Genomic DNA, 22,417 nt, shown 5'->3' on the forward strand with positions numbered 1-22,417 from the left:
ACCCCTTGACTGTCTAGGGCTTGTCTGACTGTTTTATCAACCAATCTTCCATTAATTCCCTCAATTGTTTCATAATCTTTGGAACAGTTTTCAATTTAAAGAAAGCCTTGTCTAGTGGAATGTTGTTAGTGAAGGCCGTGATGTATTGACTTAAGTCAGGCTCACTCTTTTTACTATGAGAAAAGGGCATAAAACTTTCTTTTTTTTTTTGCCCTTACTAGGATCAGGCTATACTCGGGTTACATTAAAATTGGAATAAAGGTAGAGTAAGCTCTTAACCAAACACTACAACTCTTAACACCATAAATTGGAATAGGCTATCCTTGTATTGGAATAGAAGCAAACTTGGTTGATTAACACGCATAGCAAACACTTGTCTTCTCCAAATAAACACACGCCCGTCCAAAATACTTGAGAAAAAAAATAGGGTTAAATGACTCAGTGGCACCTGTAGTTAGGCCCTAAATCAAATCGCCATATCGGTTTTAAAAAGTGTCACATGTGGAACCTGTTGTTAATGAAAAAAACTCAGTTAGTACTTCTATCAGTCCTTTGTCTATTTTTTTAATGAACCTCCATGTCACACACCTTAAAATGCCGACACCTGTCCTGATTACCACGTATCACAGATGATATTTATATTTTCAATGCCACATAGAATGAGAAAAATAATAAAAAATATATCATTTCTTTTTAAGAACAATAAAAGGGGGTGGCAGGTCGATCGGTAGGGTTGGTTCAGACACCTCAAAAGGCTTAAGGAAAAAGAGAGAGAAGAAATTGAGGGTTGGCCCTTAGGGGTGACCGAACCGCCCCCAAGGGCCACCCCCGGCCAAAATGGGGATAGCAGGCCATCCCAAATTTTTTGTTCTTTAATTTTTTTTTGAAAAAAATATTGAGGTATTTTTTTATTGGTATTTCAAGGTAAATAACGTAGAGATTCGTTAAAAAAAAAATGGACGGAATACGGGTGGAAGTATTAGGCCTCGTTTGGTTTGTGGATTAGACTCATGGAAAGGAATAGCTATTCCTACGGAATAGCTATTCTTTTGTTTGGTTGTATATTATTTAAGGGAATAGTTATTCCCACGGAATAGCTATTCCCTTACGAAGAGGAATAGGTATTCCACTCAAAAAGGAGTGGAATACCTATTCCTTTCCTATGGGAATAAATTAAATTCGTCTTTTGCCCAAAAACCCTAACCTTTTCAACACCCAAGTCTCTTATCCCTCTCTCTCTCTCTGCTTCTTAACTCATGGTGTGTTTTGATACGAAATTTTGACAATAAAATATAATTCTGATTCTACTTTTTTCAGAAATAAATCATATTTTATTCAACTTTTTAAAAAACAAATTATATTTTATTCAACTTTTTATAAACAAATCATATTTTATTCAATTTTTTCTAAAAAGTCAAATTTCAAAATTCACAAACAAAATAAGAATTTAATTCTGATTTCAAAAATTCATCACTCAAGTGCACCATCAATATCTTTCTCCATCTCTGCAATTATATTCTCATCCCCTTCTCTCTGTTTCTCAACCCAACTTAATTTGTTGTAGGGTAGTCTTTCTTCTTCTTCTTCTTGTTTTTTTTTTTTTTTTTTTTTTTCCTCCTCCTATGATTTAGCCTACAGAATGCACTTAGACGTAGCAAAACGAGTACCTCTTAATATCGGGGAGACTCCAATTGCCTTGCGGAGGTTTGAGAAAAACTTTGTAAGCAAAGAACGAATGTTTGTTACTGAAAAACAAATAAAAAATAATAAAATAAAAAGGGCTTTGTAGATGATTTATTTTTTTATGATGATTATGTTTTTTTTTTTTTTTTTTTTTCTTATAAATTATTTTACTTTGTAAGCAAAGAATGAATGTTTGTTGCTGGAAAACAAATAAAAAAGAATAAAATAAAAAGGGCTTTGCAGATGATCTATTTTTTTTTTTTTTTTTTTTTTTATGATGGTGATATGATGATTATGTGTGTGTGTGTGTGTGTGTGTTTTTTTTTTTTTCCTTATAAATCATTTTGTAGCGTAATTGTATATGAAAAAAAAAAAAAGAAAAAAAAAAAGAAGCCATGAACTCTATGAAATTAAAAAAAAAAAAACAAAAAAACAAAAAAGGTCATAGTATGATTGTTTATGTTTCTTAAATAAAGAAAAAAAAATGTCCTCAAGAATATAAATTATATTTGTATTATAAGGGTATTTTAGAAAATTTGATTATAATATGATTCCATTCACCAATGTATTGCACTGTACCAAACAAAAGAATACATATGCAATGTTCTATTCCACCGTTACAACCAAACAAAAGAATAGGAATAGTTATTCCATTCCACCTTCATCTATTCCCATGAATAGTTATTCATTTTCCTAATGGAATAGACATTCCGCAAACCAAACGAGGCCTTAGTTGAGTTTTTTCATTAAGAAAATCTACCACATGTAACGCTCTTTGAAATCGAAGCGATGACTTGAATTATGCCCAACTCTCTCTTAGTTAGTCATTTAACCCAGAAAAAAAAAAAAAAAAAAAAAATTAAAATTGGCAGCTCTAAGCATGATCGTCTCCCACAACCGCACACCTCACGTCCCCAACTTTGCAACAGGCCACCGGCGAATACAGTAGCCACCTCACCTACAGGAGCACACTGCACTCCGCTCAGATCGTCACCGGCACCCACCGAAGTAGCGCCGATCTCCCACCGAACACGTCGACGGCAACCCACATTCGGTCAGAGCAACCCAACCACCATAGGCAGCACTACAGGTAATTGATGAGCAGTAGCCCACCTCCGTACACCAGCACCACACACGGCAACGCAAGCCTCCACCGTTACTCAATACTGCACAGTGAACCGATACCAGATGATAACCTTAGTTCTTATTGCCCAAAATTAGAGAAAAAAAAAAAATAGAGAAAGATATGACCTCTTCGAGGGGGTGTAGCCTCCACAGATTGCTTATAGCAATTGATTGAGATTGTTATTCAATGAAAAGCCTAGAGGCACTTACATTGTTTTTATAGAGTAGAAAATAAACCTAATCTTTGTAGGAAGAGGAATTAATAATCCTAATCCTTGTAGGAAGAGGAATCGTTAACCCTAATCCTTGTAGGAAGAAAAATCCTAATCTAGTAAGGAATGGATTAATTATTTAATAATAATAATAACAAATTGCAATGAGCTCTCTTTGAGCGCTCAGACCTCGACCACATTTTGTAACAGACCAATTGGAGCAGTAGACTTGGCTTGAAGGAGATACAAGCTGCAGCTGGAAATGTGGTTAGCTGTTAGTAGTTGTAGCAGTTAGAAGTAGTAATGTTAGTTATCTTCTTGTTAGTTCTTGTGTTGTATAAGTAGGAGAGGATAGGATGATTTTGGTATTCTGATTGTATTCTGTTCTGTAAGAACTCGGAGGTTCTTGGCACCTCAAATGCCAAGCAGGAGAGTAGCCTTCTCGAACAGGCCATTTCTTCAATAAAAATCCAGTCTTTCCTTCTCAATCTTCTTTCTTCCTTTCCATTTTCTTTCCTAAATTCATAACAGAACATTGGTTCTGCTACAAGTGGTATCAAAGCCCATGATCGCTTTCTTTTCTTTCTTTTTCTTTCAATTCATGAAAACACGTTCCATAGCCGAAGGCGAACCAAGTATCATTGAGCTTCAGCGGGGCTTAGCTGCAGTCCACACAGACGTTTCTTTCCTCAAAGATTCGTTGAGTGTCACAGCCGCATCCATGGAAGATTCGATGCAACGGTTTCAAGCTAAGATGTTGAAGCAAATGCAGGAGTTGCTGAAGGGTCAAACCAAGCAGAAGCATGTTGACGACCCATCTGCTCAAGAAGATTCCAGTTCAGGCGATTCTTTCCGACCCAAATCGCTGAAATTCGAATTTCCAAGATTTCATGGCGAGGATCCAGAAGGTTGGTGTTACAAGGCAACCTAGTTCTTCGACTACTATCCTATGCCAGACCAGCCGAAATTCAATATTACAGCCTTCCATATGGAAGGTAAAGCCCTCCCTTGGTTTCAATCTTTACATGATAGTAATGGTCTATCTACGTGGTGTGAATTTCTAGCAAAATTTGACCAAAAGTGGCAGCAAGTAGTCCCTGAGAAGATAGAGACCCAAGAAAAATTCAAGGAAGTAGCAGAGGAATGTGACCAACAAATTCAAGAAAGCAAGAGCACTAACATGTTGAACGAGACAGATCTGGTTGAAGAAACGGATCCAGTTGAAACGATTCCTCAATCTGTAGAGTATGAAGAGCTTCCACCAAACGGATTGGGTTTGATCATTCCAGAATCTGTCGTGGTGCAAATATTTCAAGATGGAGATTGGTTTTGTCAAGGTGAAGTGAAAATGTTTGATACAAAGCTAAATAGGAAGTTCGCCTTCTTCCCTTGGTGTGGCTGTTGGAGTTTTGATCCAGGGAAGAAAACTTTATTTCTTGAATATATGAATCTTGAATTTTTCAAGGAACGTCTGAATTTATTAGCTTTTGATAAAGAAGATTTTAAGTTCTTCAAAGTGGGACCTGAGAACGACGTCATGGTGGATTCACTGGGTTGGCTTAGTTTTAGCATCTTTCACTATGGGAAGAAGAATCTGGAATGGGCTGAGAATCAAACATTGACCGGGAAAACGAAGCAGGAGGTGGTGATTGAAGAGAAGGTGTTTGATGAATTAGAAGATATGGGAGCAAGATTCCTTAAACTGGTTATGTTTGACTTATGGCATCGATGTTGGAAGGACAGACACCGTGATCTTCAAGAAATAGACGTTCAGAAGGCGAGCTCAAAGCTGTGTTTCAGTGTACCTGAATCTGATAGGTCTTTTCTCCAATTACCTGGTCAAGTGGAATGGTGTATCCCAAAATTTATAGGGATGGTTAATAGTGTATATTTCCTGGGGTGCAGCTACTTAGTTTTTGATCCAGGAGGAGGAGATGAACTACAAGCATTAGGAAGACAAAGTGAAGGAGAGGCAATTCAGTTCAGTTTTGGGTTGCCAGGAAGTCTTTGTGTAACAGTCTTGAAAGTTACTAAAGGGATTGTCCCTCTGTCACAATTGTGTTGGTGTTGCGCATGTGTTAAACAGCTTACAATCTAGAAAATACCTTCACGCTGTTGCAGAATATTCCAATATCAATTCAACCTTTGGGTTACTTTGAGCTTGGGACTACAAGTTCAACCGTGAGGTGGCATTTGGGTTTTGGGCACCTCTTTTTCACTCGCACACCTTGAGGGCAAGGTGTCTTAAAAAGGAGGGTAGTGTAAGGAGGTATTATGTGGGCAGTATACGTGATTAGTGATTACAGCTTAATGGCAGCATGTGTACCTTGTGGGCTTAAAGCAACTTTACGAATGGGCTGCCTTTTGTGGATTCCAGGATGCGTTTCAGGGTACTGATGGACTTCCATTCTTTTTTGTTTCAACCTGCACCTTGAGGGCAAGGTTCTCTAAAGGAGGGAGTATTGTAACAGACCAATTGGAGCTGTACACGTGGCTTGAAGGAGATACAAGCTGCAGCTGGAAATGTGGTTAGCTGTTAGTAGTTGTAGCAGTTAGAACTAGTAGTTATGTTAGTTAGCTTCTTGTTAGTTCTTGTGTTGTATAAGTAGGAGAGGATAGGATGATTTTGGTATTCTGATCGTATTCTGTTCTATAAGAACTCGGAGGTTCTTGGCACCTAGAATGCCAAGCAGGAGAGTAGCCTTCTATAAAAGGCCATTTCTTCAATAAAAATCCAGTCTTTCCTTCTCAATCTTCTTTCTTCCTTTCCATTTTCTTTCCTAAATTCATAACAGAACATTGGTTCTGTTACACATTTTTCATAATTTGTTAGTTTATCTTTTTTTATTGTTGGGATAAAATGTGGCAGTTTTGGTAAATTAGCACCATATCCCAAATGGGTTTCTCTTAAATACTATGACTTTAGCTGGATTTGTTAGAAATTCCATTAGATTTGTAGAGGTCATAGATGAATCAATGGTTATGCACTGATTTGTGGAGATGATTTATTTGGGTGTCAATGTCCTAAATTTTGTTATAAATTCTAGTTGGGGCAGTGCTATTTGCACTTATTCTGGTTTGCGCCACCCACATGGTTGACGCAATGAATTTTTCTGAATTCCTCGGTATTTCAGCACAGTCAGTCATCCTCATCCGCAGTTCAAACGAAACCAGATGAGGATGATCATCAAACCATTCATTTATATAAGTATTGGTTACAAAAATCTTATCTACAAATCTATCTGTTATACATGCGATTACACAATCATTTATCTATACATTTGAATTGCTCTTTTTGTCTTCCACCTTCTTTATCTTTTTGTTAATGGCTCCCTCCTTATCTGTTGGAAGTCGGAAGGCAAAACAATTATTCCACATTTATTTGTCTCGTTACTCAACTTTTTTTTTTCCCCTTCTCTGTTCTATTTGTTATTAGGGAAGTGATGGCATTTATCTTACAAATGATGTTTCTGATATATTGCAGGTCTTGTTGGTAGTTACTTGGGCTGACGTAAATAATGGTTTGTGGATTGTCCACCAGGTTGTTGAATATATGTATAGCTTCATTTTGTAAAGCGCAGCAATTGGAAAAAGCTGGGGCGGTTATCATTGATGGTATAAGATTAGGGGTATTTCCAGATGTGATAACTTACAATACACTGATTGATGCACATTGTCGTTTTGTCAGCACTGATGCAGCCTATTCAATACTTCATAGAATGAGAGAAGCTGGGATAAGTCCAGATGTTGTTACATACAATTCTCTGCTGGCTGGTGCCGCCAGGAATTGCTTATTGTCACGATGTTTGGATCTGTTTGAAGAAATGCTTCAAGCAGGTATACATCCTGATGTGTGGAGTTACAACACTTTGATGCATTGCTTCTTTAAATTGGGAAAACCGGATGAAGCATATAGGGTTTTCCGGGATATTATACTTAGCAATCTTTCTCCTGATCCAGCTACATTTAACATAATGATCAACGGTCTTTGTAAAAATGGATATACAGATAATGCCCTTGGGTTATTTAGGAATTTACAACGTCATGGGTTTGTTCCCAAATTAGTGACTTATAATATTCTAATTAATGGGCTTTGCAAGGCGGGCAGATTAGGGGCCGCAAGGAGGATCCTCAAGGAGCTTGGGGAATCTGGTCATCAACCAAATGCCATAACCTACACTACAGTTATGAAATGCTGCTTTAGATCTAGGCAGTTTGAACAAGGGCTTGATATCTTGTCGGAGATGAAGAGTAAAGGCTATACATTTGATGGCTTTGCATACTGCACTAGTGTTGGTCCTTTAGTTAGGACGGGAAAGATAAAAGAGGCAAATGATTACATGGAGCAGATGGTCAGGAATGGGATTGAGCTTGATTTAGTGTACTATAACACCCTAATTAATCTATATTGTAAAGAAGGTAACTTGGAAGCTGCTTTTAACTTGTTGGATGAGATAGAGAAAGGAGGTTTGGAATTCGATAAGTATACCCACACAATTATAATTGATGGATTGTGCAAGGCTGGGAATATTGAAGGGGCACAACGACATTTGAATTATATGAATACCATGGGCTTTGAATCAAACTTGGTTGCCTTCAACTGTGTGATTGATGGATTGTGTAAAGCTGGTCATATTGATTATGCAATGAAATTGTTTGAATCTATGGAGGTTAAGGATTCGTTTACCTACACCTCCTTGGTGCACAACCTTTGTAGGGAAAGGAGGTTCCGTTGTGCATCCAAGCTTTTGCTCTCTTGCGTAAAAGGTGGCATGAAAATACTCAAGTCGACCCAACGTGCTGTCCTTGATGGTCTCCGCTGTTCTGGGTTTACAAGTGAAGCAAGGAAGCTTCGATCAAAAATTCGATTGGGTCGCTTGTTACACTGATGATTTTCATATGATTTTTCAAGTGCTATCCTGTTTGGATCAAGATCTTAGCAAGCACCATGTAAATGCCATTGTTTTAGATGTTGGTTGTTATGGACTAAATAAGCCTTTTACTGAGAAACAGATTACCTATCAGTTAGTGGACAGTGAGAAAGTACGTGTTGCTGTACCTGCATTGCATATCTTACATTCTCTGTGGCGATGCATGTGAGTAGAAGACTTTGTTAAAATAACTTTGGCATGTTCAAAGAAAAGTGGGCACATCTAGGAAGTCTATTATAAGGTTAGCTGTCGGTCATGACAGTTGCTTAGAGTTCATGGACTCAAAGGTGAATCTCTTTTCCTATACAATGATGGTTCATAGACTTCCTCAGAGTGATCTACTGAATATGTGCCCTTGAGTTGTTCTTTGATGCGCGTATATTCTTCTACGTTTTGCAAGTCAACGTTCTGTTATAATGCAACAAATTTTCTTATTTGTGTTATTTCTGGCAGGAAGATCATTGACGTTGTTTAGACTCAGTGTGGATGGACTTGAGGCTCTCCATGTCCTTCTTCTCTAAGTGGAGTTGGTGTATTAGGGGCTATTTTTGTGTGAGTAATGTTTGAAAAATAATTTTAATTTAATTTAATTTAATTTTTTTTGTGTTTATGAAATTTGATTTTAATAATACTCATGTTATGGCCGAAAAGGTAGGTCCTAGATAAATCAGCTTATATTGTTCAAAGGGTTTCTGATTGCATAAATTCTGGTCCATTTGGATGTTCAATTTTTGAAATCAGAATTTAATTTTTATTTGGTGCGCGAATTTCGATGTTTGACTTTGTGAGATAAAATTAAAAAAAGTTGAATAAAATATGATTTGTTTTTTAAAAAGTTGAATAAAATATGATTTGTTTTTTTGAAAAAGCAAACACTGTAACAAAAAGTTGAATAGAATCAAAATTCTCCTCTTGCATCCAAACAAACCAATTGGGCGGTCTTTTTAGAAAATATGAGATCTATGCAATTACATCCATGTTTTTTAATAATAGTCAAGAAAGTCCCATTGTTTCTTCATCAGGTATTTGTTGTCTTAGGTTTTTTTACTTGTTCACTTGAATTCTCTTTTGACTACATTAAAGGTGATGAGGGATAGGTTCAAATTTGTGTGTTCCAGTAATTTAAGATATTTTCCTAAGTTTCCAGAAAGTTTGATTTTTCTTTTCTTCTGTTTGTATTCTCTTAACTATTTGACACTTTGGGATGATCAATTGACAAAGATTTCAAATGTATTGGTGGAGAGCTACTGATTTCAAATTTGTGTTCTTGTCTTTATAAGAACTTTTTTGGTTCATGTAGGTTAAGGTGGACCAGGATGTTCACATATGATATTTTACTTACGCAAAGAATATGTTCGTAAGTTGCATGCACATTCGTTCTTGATACGTGAATTCAGGGTGTTAGCTATGTTGGTCTTTTTTTTTCTTCAGTTATCTTTATTTAGTGGACAAGCGGAGAAGCCACTACAAAAAAAGCACTTCTAGGAGGCGTTTATTCTAAACCCCAGGTTAAAAAACCTTGGTGTATCTTTTTGATACACCAGTTAACTTAAAAAAACTACCTGACATATGAGTATACGCTAGGAATGAAGTAGAAATACGCCAATTAAGAAAGAAACTTCCCAGCGTCTACGCCAGGAAATTTTTGGGAAATTCAAAACCCCTGCCTCCTACCCCTCACGTTCGCGCTCTCCCTCTAATCTCACACTTTTCCTCTCTCACTTAATTTCTTGCGCTCTCTCTAGAATATTCTGGCGCTCTTTCTCTCTCCTCCGGTTGCCTCCATTGCCCTCATCTCGACGCCGCTGTCGCTTGCCCTCGTCGCCACCAGCTCGCCTCAGCTGCCAGCTCATCTTAGCCCCCCTTGCCAGCTCACCTCCCTCGAAGCCTTCGGCGTGTTTTTCTTCCCGCTCTCTCTCTCTCTCTCCCATCCTCCACCATGTATGCATGATTTTTATCTTTGAGTGAATGTGGTGGATTTCGATTTGGGATTCAATTTGGAATAGGAATACCTCATTTGTAAAAAAACCCTAAATTATAGGGGAAGAATGTGGAAATTTCGATTTAGGGTTTTTATCGTTTGTTTGTGCTTCTTTTGACCATTTGTTTATGTTTTTTCCTCCGTGATGTCTTTGATTGATTGTTGTGCTTTTTCCTCCGTGTTTCATTGTTCACACTCTACTCATTTTGCACTCTCCGCTGCACTCTATAGTTTCTTTACCAAACTCTGATCTTGGATTTCATATTTACTTTAGTCTCTTGGGACCATCTTTGCTCAGCACTCTAAAGTCAGAGGAGTAAAATAGAGGTACGTGATTCTACTCACCATGTCTTTGCTTTGTTTTTCCAATATATTTTTAGTGACCAAATTTACGAGTACATTGGTATCCGAATCCCTTAATTCCCTTGCATCTCTACCATATGATTCACGTTCACTTTATTCTTGTCATTTTCTCTTGGTTTTCACATAAAACCAAAGTTTTTCCGGGATGATGCTTCATTGTATATGGTTTTATGCTAGACGTTTATGTGGGAGATATGCTTTGGATTGCCTAAGTGGTTTGAAATATTATTTTAAACCCTGCTGTCTCATCTGATACATTAAATTGATTATACCATTGTTTAGTTGATTGAGATGATTATTTCTTTTTAAGAAATAGAATAGATATACTTTTCAGTTGTCTTTAGTGTGTACTGATAGTGATGGTTCAAAAGCAGTAGCAGTAGTTCTTTAAGTCACCTCATCCAGAAGCATACTTTTCAGTTGTGTTTAGTGCGTACTAAGAATTGATTTGAACCCTAATGCATTGTATGGGACATGAATGTTCCGAACTGACAGAAGTTTGTTTCTTTTTCTCCTTTGTTTTGTTTTCCCTCTGTTGTCTCAATGATCTTTGGCACTCTTAAATTGATTAATCTATTAGTAGCCAATTTTTTTTTTTTTTTTGATAAATAATGTCATATCATTAAAAAGCGCAGAGGGGCGCAACCCTAGTACACATGAAGTATACAAAAATGCCCTAATCAGAGGAAACAAAGGAGTAAAAAATTAAAAACTCTACAAACGTAACACGACTCGGGGTATGAGCCGAGACCTATACAAATAACATATTGAGCACATTTCGATACAACTCCAACTCTGGCATTTCTACATCTTCAAAATGCCATACATTCCTCTCACGCCAAATACCCCACATAACACACAAAGTAACCTGCTTCCAAATTTGTTGAACTTGACCACAACCAAGCAAATTGCCCCAACTACTCAACAAATTCAGCACCCGTTGCGGCATGACCCACTTCACCCCAAACAACCTATAGAAAAAACTCCAGATATCCCGTGCAACATCATAGTGAAGTAAGAGGTGTTCAATGGATTCCCCACTCTTCTTGCACATACAACACCACTCAACCACCACTATTAGTAGGCAATTAAAGTTTGTATCACGCATTATGGGGGAAGAACGTGGAGAAAGCAACTTTACATCATGTCATTTGCATCAAGAAAAATAGCCCCACTAAGAAAGAGCCCCTTAGAGCATTCCCAGCACCTACCCAACCATTTTCCTTAAATGTGGGGAACAAAACCATTTTTTGTTTCCCTAAACAAAAACTCTCCACAATAGCTTCCCTTTATTTTTCCTTATAATTGAAATGGAAGATCATCATTGTGGATAGATGCTACTTGTGCAAGATAGATGAGGAATCTGTGGACCACCTTCTTCTTCACTGTGATGTGGCTTCCACTTTGTGGAATCTCGTTTTTTCTCGGTTTGGTATGTCTTGGGTTATGGCTAGAAGAGTTATTGACTTATTTGTCTGTTGGTGCAAGGCTGGAAGGCCAAGGAGTGCTGCGGTTTGGAAGATGGTGCCTATTTGTATTTTTTGGTGCGTTTGGAAGGAGAGAAACCTTAGATGTTTCGAAGACATGAGAATTCCTTGGAGGATATTGTTGCCTCGTTCCTTCATATGCTGTATCTTTGGACGGTGGCCTATTTGTCACCCTTGTCTATTAGCTATTCTGATTTTCTTACTCGTTTTTCTTTGCCTTTTTAGGCATTTCCTTGTGTATACTTCCAGTGTACTTAGGGGCGCCTTACGCTTTTAATAAAACTTTATTTACTTATCAAAAAAAAAAAAACTTTCCCTATAACGTTAAAATATTTGAATTTTTTCTTTTGTTTTTTTATTCATTTCTTTTATTCTCTCTCTCTCTCTCGCGCGTGTGTTGTCTTCGTCTCCTGCAAGATGCAGACCCAGCCGTTGACACAGAGTCTAAAGCCCCAGTGAACCACTTGGCTGCGAAGCTGTCTAACTGAACAACTGAGAGAGAGAGAGAGATGGCTGTCCAACGGAACCACTTATCCACACTAAACTCGAACAAGCATGAGAAGCAACCTAAGCCACCCCTTCCAAGCACCCAAAGAATATTGGCACTTCAAGTCCAAGTAGTATATTCTAGCAATGGTCGGCAGCTCATACAGTTCGGGGTCGTCTAGCCCAAGGACGCAGTGACAACAATTGAATCCGAGGGGTTCACACTTCTGGACATCAGACCAGTGTGGGAGAGAGAGAAGGCGCATGTGAAGGGGTCACTACACGTCCCACTGTTCATCGAGGACAAGGACAACAGTCCCGTTAAGCTTATGAAGAAGTGGGTGCATTTTGGCTACATTGGGCTCTAGACTGGCCAATATTTCACCACCTTGAATCTTGATTTTCTATTAGAGGTAGAGAAGGCCGTTCTTGATAAGGACTCCAAACTCCTTGAAGCTTGTGGTGTGGGTCTAAGGTGAGAATTACATTGATATTTTTCCGACTCAATGGTCTGTAGCTTGTGGTGAGGGTCTCATTGTCTCCTTTTAGTTTGCCACAAGATGATGATCTCTGCAAACCAACGGTGTGGTTTTTGCTGGAGATCTAGATTGGGGTTAGAGTTTTGGAGGGCATGGCAGCAACTTTGGCTTTGGAGGTTCCATGGTCCTTGAACCGGCAAGCTGATGAGGCGGAAATCAGAAATTTGGGGAGGGAGAGAGAGAGAGAGAGAGCATTTCCTAGCTGAGAACCAGAGGGGAGAGACGTTGAAGATACAGTGGGAGAGAGAAAATGAATTTTGTAAATAAACAAAGGAATGGGAAAGCTACAGTGCTACCCAAGCTACAGAGCTTGGGTAGCACTGTAGCTTTCCCAAGGAATAGAAAAATATAGGATGTCTGTTGTGGGTGACTTTTTATGACTTTCTTGGTATTTTCCCTAAATTTAGGGAACAGAACCCCTTATAAGGTAACTGCTGTGAATGCTCTTACACTCTATGTTTGCTCAAGGTACAGACACACAGGACCAAACTTTTTTGCGCCCACAAGCAGCCAATTATGAACACCATAGACTTTTTCGTTTTTGTTTTTGGAAGAACACAATAGGGTTTGAATTCCATCAACTTGTATATTTATAGCTGTCAAAATATTACAAATTATGAGTCCCTTAGAACTCTCTCATTACTTAAAGTCAATGGCTACCACATCCATAGGCACAAGAGGAGAGGTTAAGGCATTTATATAATATTGAAGCCTATACTCCATTCAGCAAGAAATAGTCCATTCATCAATTGTAAGTTATAAACCTCTCTTGTTTTTTTTTTTTTTTTTCCTCAACTATTCAACTGCCTGGCTCTTGGATTGGAAAAGGAAAACACATGACTCAATTGACCACTATCCTTTAAATTCTAAAGCAACTCTTCTAATGATAGATACATTTTTGTGATGTTGAGCAATTGGTGCCCATTTAATGATTTAAATATAAGGCCAAACTATTTCACAATATGTATGTAATACGCACTTAATTTAAATTGGTTGACCATCATTAGGACTTTGGTTCTATTGTCGGAATGATAAAACTATTATGTTTGTGCTTGTACATTTTCGAACAAAAAAAAAAAAAAAAAAAAAAAAAAAAAAAATCACATAGGCGACACTGGAGAAGTCATTTAAGTGGGGAATTATGGGGGGAGCATTTTCCGAGAGAGCATTGGTGGCAGAATGAAGATTGGGTCTATATCCAAGGGTGAGGTGGGAGAGGACGCGGGAGTCTTGTATCGGTATTCTTTGGACTCGCAGGAGTATCTACCTGAAGACCTTCTATTACAGTATGAAGATGATAAAATAAGGGAGGAGGCTTGATTTTTTAATTTCATTGGATGAGTTATTTAGTTGAAGATTGTGGAAATGGAGAGGTGGTGTTGCGTGGAATCTAAGACGTTTGTGTTTTCGGTGATAGAAGGTGCTTCGGTGGTAAGAGTGGAGGAAAGGAGGAGGAGATTTTCAGGGCTCGTACTGCTTGGTGCCCAGAGCAGTGGGTGGCTGTTTTCGACCCTGGAGAGTGTGCTGAGGTTTACAGGGAAGGATTTTGTAAGGTCTTTCAGGGAGGGGTCCAAGGTCTTCATCGTTAGGCGAGGAGGCAACATAGCTGGAAGTTTCATCGAAGTAGCAGCCTATGCCTTGGGTGGTTTGAAAGGGATTATTTACATTCCTGAAGGACGGAGTGGGTGGGGATGGAGCAGATTCCTAGCAGAGCTGGGTAAGATCAGGGACTTCCTCTCAGAGTCAGCAGGGAAAGATATGGTTCGGACTGGACCTCCGCCAGCGATGGAGCGGGTTCACGGAAATGGAGCCGTCACTGATGCTGCTACTGGTTCAAATGCCTCAGACGAAGCACCATCTTACGCAGAAGTTCTATGCACAGGTTCTCGCCGACCGGAGGAGGAAGGGTTGAAGCAGGTTCAGCCGGTGCACCATTTGGGTAAAGACCATCATGACCGTTATGCCTTCGACAACGTGCAGGGGGTCAGAAGATTTCCTAAATCGGAAGCAAAGTTCCCTGCTGTTTTCCGAGGCAAGTCAGACTACTCTATTGGTGAAACTAGTGATGGGTTTCAGATGTTTGGAGGGAAAGACACGTTACCCTCCCTGCTGCTCTGGCAGAGCCAGCTGGAGAAGTTGAAAACTGAGGTGGACCGAGCACTGAGTAGTGTGCGTGAAGGGTTATTGTTGGTTGGGCCGGGCTTCAAGCCCAATGGTGATAGGCGGAAGAGAAAGAAGAACAGAAAGAAGAAAAAGCAGAGGACTTGTTGGGTTCCGAAAACTAAGCCCAACCCAAGTGTTTCAACGGCCGATCTGGCTACGCCTACAGCAACAGAACCGTTGGCAGCGTTGGGTTCCGGTCGACAAGAGAGTGTTCCGGAGAGAGCGTCGACTTCCGACGGAATCTGTCATCCATCTATGACGATCACGTCTTCGGAGATCACGCTCGCCGAGTCTGCCTCCAGGCCAGAGCGGGGGCCTCGACCTGATACCACAGATGCGGATATAAGGGAAGAAAAGGAAGAGATGGGTATAGCCAGGAGTGCGGTTCAGTCTGTGGGATGCACAGAGGCTGACGGTGGTGTTTCTGCTCCTCTCGAAATCCAAGCACCGGTAAGCAACACCATTCTGTTGGAGTTAGGTTCCGGGCCAGTCATCAACGTGGTGGACACCGTCATCTGCCCACCTCTGCTCTGCGCCGGAGGGCCGACTGTTGTCCCTGCCTCGGAAAGCTTAACCTCCCAGCAGGTTACTAGTAATGGGTCTGAGCTACCCGTTTCTATGTTGGAGGTTGTACCCAAAGATCCGGATGCCCCTGCCACAGTTCGGATGGATTCAGACTCAATGATGGTTGTCTGGGCTGGTCGGAGTTCGCTGGATCCTTTGGTTCCTTCGGGCTTTTATCCCTCGGTTTCAGAAGTTGAAAATGCTTCTATTTCTCTCTTCTCCCCTTCCGGTTTGGGGCCCACGAATGGAATGGAGCTTATTGAGCCCTCGGAGGAAGAGCCGGCTCCTTTGTGCTGCTGTCCGGGTGATAATTTTAGGGGTGTTTCCGGTAAAAAATCTCCAATGGACTTCTTGAAGGCGATTCTGGAGTATAGCCAGTCGGTGGGGGTCACGTGTGATGGCTATGAAGGTCAGCTTTCAGCCGTGTTTGAGGCTATCCTTGCTGAAAATGACAAGAAGGAGACGGGTTCTTCTCTGAAAGCGGGCAACAAGTTCAATAGAGAACTTAATAGATTATCTTGTTCTATTAACTATGATGCGTGAAGCGGAAGCAGTTCTCAGAGTAGGTGTAAAGGGAGGGCGATTGGAGGTTTTTTATGAAGCCAAAAATCCTTTCGTGGAATGTCAGGGGCTTAAATGAGGGTAGCAAGCGGTTGAAAGTTAAAAACTTAATTAGACAATGGAAGGCAGACATTATTTGCTTGCAAGAAACCAAATTGGAGTTCATCTCCAACAGCTTAGTGAGGTGCCTTTGGGGATGTCACTTCGTTGATTGGTGTTACTTACCCTCATGCGGGGCCTCTGGTGGTATCCTTATCATGTGGGATAGAAGGGTTGTTGAGAAATTAGATGTGTATGTGGGGGAGTTTGTTGTTGCTTGTTCTTTTAGGAGCATTGCCGATGACTTTACTTGGGCCTTCGCGGGGGTATACGGTCCTAACCTTGATTCTTTAAGAAGATCGCTCTGGGACGAGCTGGCTGGCCTTGCTTCTTGGTGGGAGATGCCTTGGTGTATTGGGGGCGATTTCAATGTCACTCGCTTTCCTGCTGAAAGGTCTAGGGAAGGTCGCCTAAACGTTGCTATGATGGAGTTCTCAGACTTTATTTTCGAGCAGGGCCTCATGGACTTTCCTCTCGCTGGAGGGACTTTCACGTGGTCCAATAATCAGGAGTACCCTTCTTGGTCTCGTATTGACAGATTTCTTGTCTCTCCAGATTGGGAGGTCAAGTTTCCAGGGTCTATTCAGAAAAAGGCTTCCTAGATTGTGTTCTGATCATTTCCCTATCCTCCTGGATTGTGGTGGCATTCAATGGGGTTCCAGACCGTTCAAGTTTGAGAATATGTGGTTGAAGGCTGAAGGGTTTGTGGATAGGGTTCGGCTTTGGTGGGAGTCTTATCGCTTCCAGGGTTCTCCTAGCTTCATCTTCACTCAAAAGCTTAAGGCCTTGAAGGCTGATCTCAAGAGATGGAATGAACAGGAGTTTGGCAATGTGGAGTTTCGCAAAAAAATGCACATGGAAGAGTTATGTACTCTTGATAGGTTGGAGGAACAACAAGGTTTGTCTTCCGAAGAAAAGGAGAGGAAATGTGTGGTCATCAGAGACTTGGAGAACTCTATCTTGCAGGAAGAGATTAGTTGGAGACAGAAGTCTAGGGTTCTTTGGCTGAAAGAGGGTGATAAATGCACTAAATTTTTTCACCGAATTGCTAACTCGAACAGGAGGTCTAATTCCATAGAGTCGCTCTCTATCAATGGCTCTGTTTCTTCCGACCAGCAGGTTATCAGAGAGCATGTTGCTCAATTCTATGAGTCTCTCTTTACAGAACCTTTCCCATGGAGACCTAGAATGGATAATATTGCTTTCGACACCTTGGATGCAGCTGAGGCCTCTACTTTAGAACTTCCTTTCGAGGAGATGGAGGTCTTAGAGGTGGTGAAAAGCATGAATCGAGACAAGGCACCTGGTCCAGATGGGTTTTCTCTTGCGTTTTTCCAAGACTGCTGGGATGTGATCAAGACAGATCTTATGAGGGTTTTCTGGGACTTTCACTCTCAAAGCAAGTTTGTCAAAAGTGTTAACGCCACTTTTATAGCCTTAATTCCGAAGAAGTCTGGGGCTGTGGATCTAAAGGACTTTCGTCCTATCAGTCTTGTAAGTGGTGTGTACAAGATCATTGTAAAAGTCCTTGCAAATAGACTTAAAAAGGTGGTGGAGAAGATTATATCATCCCCTCAAAATGCTTTTGTGAAAGGTAGGCAAATTCTTGATTCAGTTCTTATTGCCAATGAGTGCTTGGATAGTCGAATCAAATCCGGCGAACCAGGGTTACTTTGTAAGTTGGATGTTGAGAAGGCCTAAGATCACGTTAACTGGGATTTCTTATTGTATATGTTGAGAAGATGTGGCTTTGGGGAGAGATGGTGCTCCTGGATAGCGCATTGTATATCTACGGTGCGGTTCTCTGTGCTGGTGAATGGCTCCCCAACCGGTTTTTTCAGTAGCTCTCGTGGCCTTAGACAGGGTGACCCACTGTCACCACTATTGTTCGTCATTGTGATGGAGGCTCTTAGCAAGTTTTTCTTCGCTACTATCCAAAAGGGCTACCTTTCAGGGTTTTCTGTGGGTTCTGGCAACAGCGAAGCTATTAACATTTCTCACCTATTGTTCGCAGACGATACTTTAGTCTTTTGTGGGGCTAATTCTGATCATCTTCATTATCTTCGTATGCTTCTTATTTCTTTTGAAGCTGTGTCAGGATTGAAGATTAATCTGGCCAAATCTGTTATGGTTCCTGTGGGTGAGGTGGATAATATGGACGGTCTGGCTAACATATTGGGCTGTGGAGTTTCCTCTCTTCCTATAAAGTATCTTGGTCTTCCGTTGGGAGCTCCTTTCAAGGCTAAGTCTTGTTGGGATGAAGTTGTAGGGAAGATTGAGAGGCGGTTGGCTAGCTGGAAGCGGTTGTATTTGTCGAAGGGGGGTAGGGTTACCCTTATAAAGAGTACTCTCTCCAACCTTCCTACATATTTTCTCTCTCTTTTCCCTATTCCATCCAGTGTTGCTAGTCGCATTGAGAAGCTGCATCGAGACTTTTTGTGGGGTGGCATAGGCGACGTATTCAAATACCACTTGGTTAGTTGGTCCAAGGTTTGTCATCCTATTTCTGAAGGTGGTTTGGGCATACGAAACTTGAGAATTTTCAACAAGGCGCTTTTAGGGAAGTGGTTGTGGCGTTATGCTTATGAGAGAGAAGCTCTGTGGAAATCCGTGGTGGATGCAAAGTATGGCTCTTCTAGGGCTGGTTGGTGTTCCTTAGATCCCCTTGGGTCTCACGGTGTGGGGATTTGGAAGAACATTAGGAAGGGGTGGAGCTTGTTTTGTAGCTATACCAGACTTATCTTGGGCAATGGGTCGAGGATACGTTTTTGGGATGATGTATGGTGTGGAGAGATGTCCCTCAAGGAAGCTTTTCCAGTTCTGTATGATATAGCTTGTGCCAAGGATACTTTGGTAGAAGACCATTTGGTAGTGGTAAGTGGTTCCTATTAGTGGGATGTCAGATTTTTCCGTGATGTTCACGATTGGGAGGTGGATGTTATGGCTTCCTTTTTCTCCTTACTGTATTCTTCCAAGGTGGCTCAAGATGGGGGGGACCGGCTTTGGTGGTCCCTCTCTCGCAAAGGGTCTTTTGATGTTAGATCATTCTATAAGGCTCTTGCCTGCAAAGAAGCTTCTTTATTCCCCTGGAAAAGTATTTGGCGAACCAAGGCCCCATTGAAAGTGGCCTTCTTCGCTTGGACGGCAGCGTTAGGGAAAATCCTCACCTTGGACAATCTCAGAAAGAAGCGTGTCATTGTGATTGATAGATGCTGCATGTGTAAAATGACCGGAGAGACTGTGGATCATCTTCTTCTTCATTGCGAGGTTGCACGCGCTCTTTGGTATGTCATCCTTAGCCGGTTCGGTCTGTATTGGGTGATGCCTTCTCGGGTGATAGACTTATTTGCCTGTTGGTGGTCGGGGGGACGGTCTCGAAGTGCGGTCGTGTGGAAAATGGCTCCTTGTTGTCTTATGTGGTGCCTGTGGACGGAACGCAACGATAGACAGTTTGAGGACAAAGAAAGAACCATAGAGGAGCTCATTTCATTTTTTCTTCATTCTTTGTACTCCTGGACGGCTGCGTATCTAGCACCTCCAGAGATTAGTTATAACGATTTCCTTGTATTGCTTTCTTCTTCTTCTTAATTGTCTTTCTTGTATACCCCCTGTATACTTGATTGCGCTTTGCATTTTTCTAATAAAATTCTCTACTTATCAAAAAAAAACATTTTCGAACTGATCAAAATATGCTAATTCATCTGTGCATTGATCAGTGACGTTATCCAAGATGTTTTTCCTTCCTATATATTTATAGTCAATGACTTTGTCCAAGATGTTGTCTTTTTTAGTTAATGTTTTGATGTTTTCCTTCCATAAATACAGTGCTGTCATTAGTCATTTCTTACCCCTTTGAAATGTTTTGGTTTCGTGATTGAAATAGGATCTTACTTTAGTCATTTCCTTCCATAAATGTTAACTTTGACAGTACACTTGTTTGCCCAGGTGGTTTTGTCCATGTGGAAGATTATGATGATGAAGATGACAATGAGGATGAGGCTAATGGTTAGGTATCTACTTTTTTGTATTTCTGCTTTGCACTTATTTCATTGATTGTGCTCTTAGGCTCTGATTAATTGCAAAAACCATTGGACGTTCTAAGAAATTTAATTACTGTCAAGTTGTTAGCTAGCTAGATACGTTGCAATTTGCATAGATATATGTAGGACTAATTCATATATTAATTTATGGGGAGCTCGATCACTGCAGACCACAATTAATCATTTTGAACTCGATCTTGTCATGTAATTAAGTTGCATGAGGTGCTAAATTTTGGTTGAACTCATTTTTGTTGTCAATGTTTCTTGATTGTGTGCTTCTTGATAGTTCATAGTTGCCAAAACACTATGATTCATTATATTAATATGAAACTTCTCATATTAATATATATGAAATTAAGCTTTCCACAATGTTATTAATTAGTTCGTAATGAAATTAGTTGCCAATTAATTAGTTCGTTACGAAGTAATTTTATGAACTAATTTACGTAATTTCTCTTCATACTAATTAATAACTAATTAATAAGGCTTAATTAAAATTAATAACATTACGAACTCCCAGTCCATCAGCCTTAATTGGAGTACAAACTCGATGCCAATTGACTAAATGAAAATTAGTCTCATCCCCTATACCACTCCACAAAAACTCCATTTGAAGCCGCTCCAGTTTCTTAGTTACACTCACAGGAATAGGGAACACAAATAAATAATTAGGAATGCTAGAAAGGGTGATATGAATCAACATCACCCTAAACTTTTAGAAATTACGTAAAATAAACCTTAATTTGTAGACAAAAACTAGACTATATAGTAGTTGCTTGTTTATAGTTATTGTATGCTTTAAGAACAAAAGGCCAGAAACGTTCACTGTGCAGTTAACACAGATCGGAGAGTAGATTGACATTAACATGGTATTGGGCAAGTGTAACAACCTGTTTCATATCTAAGCCTGCAAATATTGTCCAATGGAGGGAAAGGATAGACATATCTGGTTTTGATACTGCTAGTACTATAAATATGTTGAGCAAGTGCTTTGCTGAAATTTGTTTGTAAGACAATATTTTGATGCAGCTGATTTTAACACTTCGAAATAGTCTAAGGGAGACCTTCGTTCGATTTGCACAGGTGCGTAAATGGCATTATTGAAGTGTAATTCATGAACTTGAAAGTTCATATATGAAGGTGTCTAGGAATTTTCAGAATGCTTTTTTATTAGATTATGTATTTTTTAAGTAATCCAACGGCAAATTTTATTGCTTATTTTAAATTTTGTAGGTGTTCGTTCGATCTAAGACAATTAAATCATATAACGGTGAATATAATTGTATATTTATACTGCAATCATATTTTATTCTTCATCAATTCTCTCTTTCTGACGTGATTTCATGAAAATTAAATGGGTCGGAACTTGTCTTTCTTTCACAATCCAAATCAGTTGAACTTGTCTTTTACATACCAAGAAGCTCTCAATTTGAACTTCTCTGCAACCTTGGATTATTGAAAGAGGAAAAAACCTCTCTATCTTTAGTTTTATAAATTTAAGATCTGAATTTATAAAGATTTTGAGTTTTAAACTTTTGCCTATTTTTTCCTCATAAATAATAAAAATGACGGGAAATATATTATTATGCCATTCATATTAAAAGTTAAAGGAAGTGATAATATTTATGAAAATAAATATTCAGAAATATTTAAAGTCTTAATTATATTTCTCGAAATAAATAAATTATTAGTTGAACAAATGAAGGCTTTGGGGAAAATTGTAGATTGATGAAATTTAATCTCCTAAAGAGAAAAACGAAAGTGTGAATTAAAAGATAATAAAGCATATTATCATTACACATCAAAAGAGTGTTATTTAGAAATTGAAGGTCAATTCTGATGAACTTTTCCAGAGAAAAATTACCACATAATGTTTCATATGTCGGGGGACGCGTGATAAATTAGTTCAAACGAACCCAAATCACTTCGTAGTTCATGCCATGCATCAAAGCATTCGTCTTGGGGAGATCTACGAGCCTGGAATTTTTTCAGAACGATCGGAAGACGAGAAGTGGCCGCTATAATTAGGGTAATAAAATAATAATAAATGTAACAAAACAAAACAATAATAATAATAATAAATTAAGAAAAAATTACAATTTAGCCCTTCAAACTGTCATTCGTTTTGCAAGTAGCCCACGAATTGCCAACATTTGGACTCTGGCCCTCCAAGCTACCAAAAA

The 22,417-nt window shown here is 39.5% G+C and overlaps 1 protein-coding gene across 12 annotated transcripts; it reads left to right on the forward strand.

The window, feature by feature from the left end:
* Positions 1-2,483: 2,483 nt before the first annotated feature.
* On the forward strand, positions 2,484-21,502 carry LOC133861349 (putative pentatricopeptide repeat-containing protein At4g17915). Of its 12 annotated transcripts, none has more exons than XM_062297107.1 (6): positions 2,484-2,773; positions 6,505-8,238; positions 8,405-8,503; positions 10,207-10,259; positions 20,140-20,204; positions 21,247-21,502. In XM_062297107.1, exon 2 carries the CDS (start codon positions 6,539-6,541, stop codon positions 7,907-7,909), a length of 1,371 nt encoding a protein of 456 aa, XP_062153091.1. In that variant the 5' UTR covers positions 2,484-2,773; positions 6,505-6,538; the 3' UTR covers positions 7,910-8,238; positions 8,405-8,503; positions 10,207-10,259; positions 20,140-20,204; positions 21,247-21,502. The 12 variants fall into 12 exon arrangements, with proteins under 12 accessions (XP_062153091.1, XP_062153089.1, XP_062153090.1 ...); XM_062297105.1 differs by having other exon boundaries at positions 21,264-21,502; XM_062297106.1 differs by having other exon boundaries at positions 21,318-21,502.
* Positions 21,503-22,417: the final 915 nt, after the last annotated feature.

This window comes from Alnus glutinosa, chromosome 2 (genome assembly GCF_958979055.1).
Source record: "Alnus glutinosa chromosome 2, dhAlnGlut1.1, whole genome shotgun sequence".
Taxonomy (NCBI): Eukaryota; Viridiplantae; Streptophyta; class Magnoliopsida; order Fagales; family Betulaceae; genus Alnus; species Alnus glutinosa.

What these genes read in the sequence shown, in the direction of transcription:
- LOC133861349 (XM_062297107.1), top strand. Translation starts at nt 6,539, where the DNA reads ATGGTTTGTGGATTGTCCACCAGGTTGTTGAATATATGTATAGCTTCA.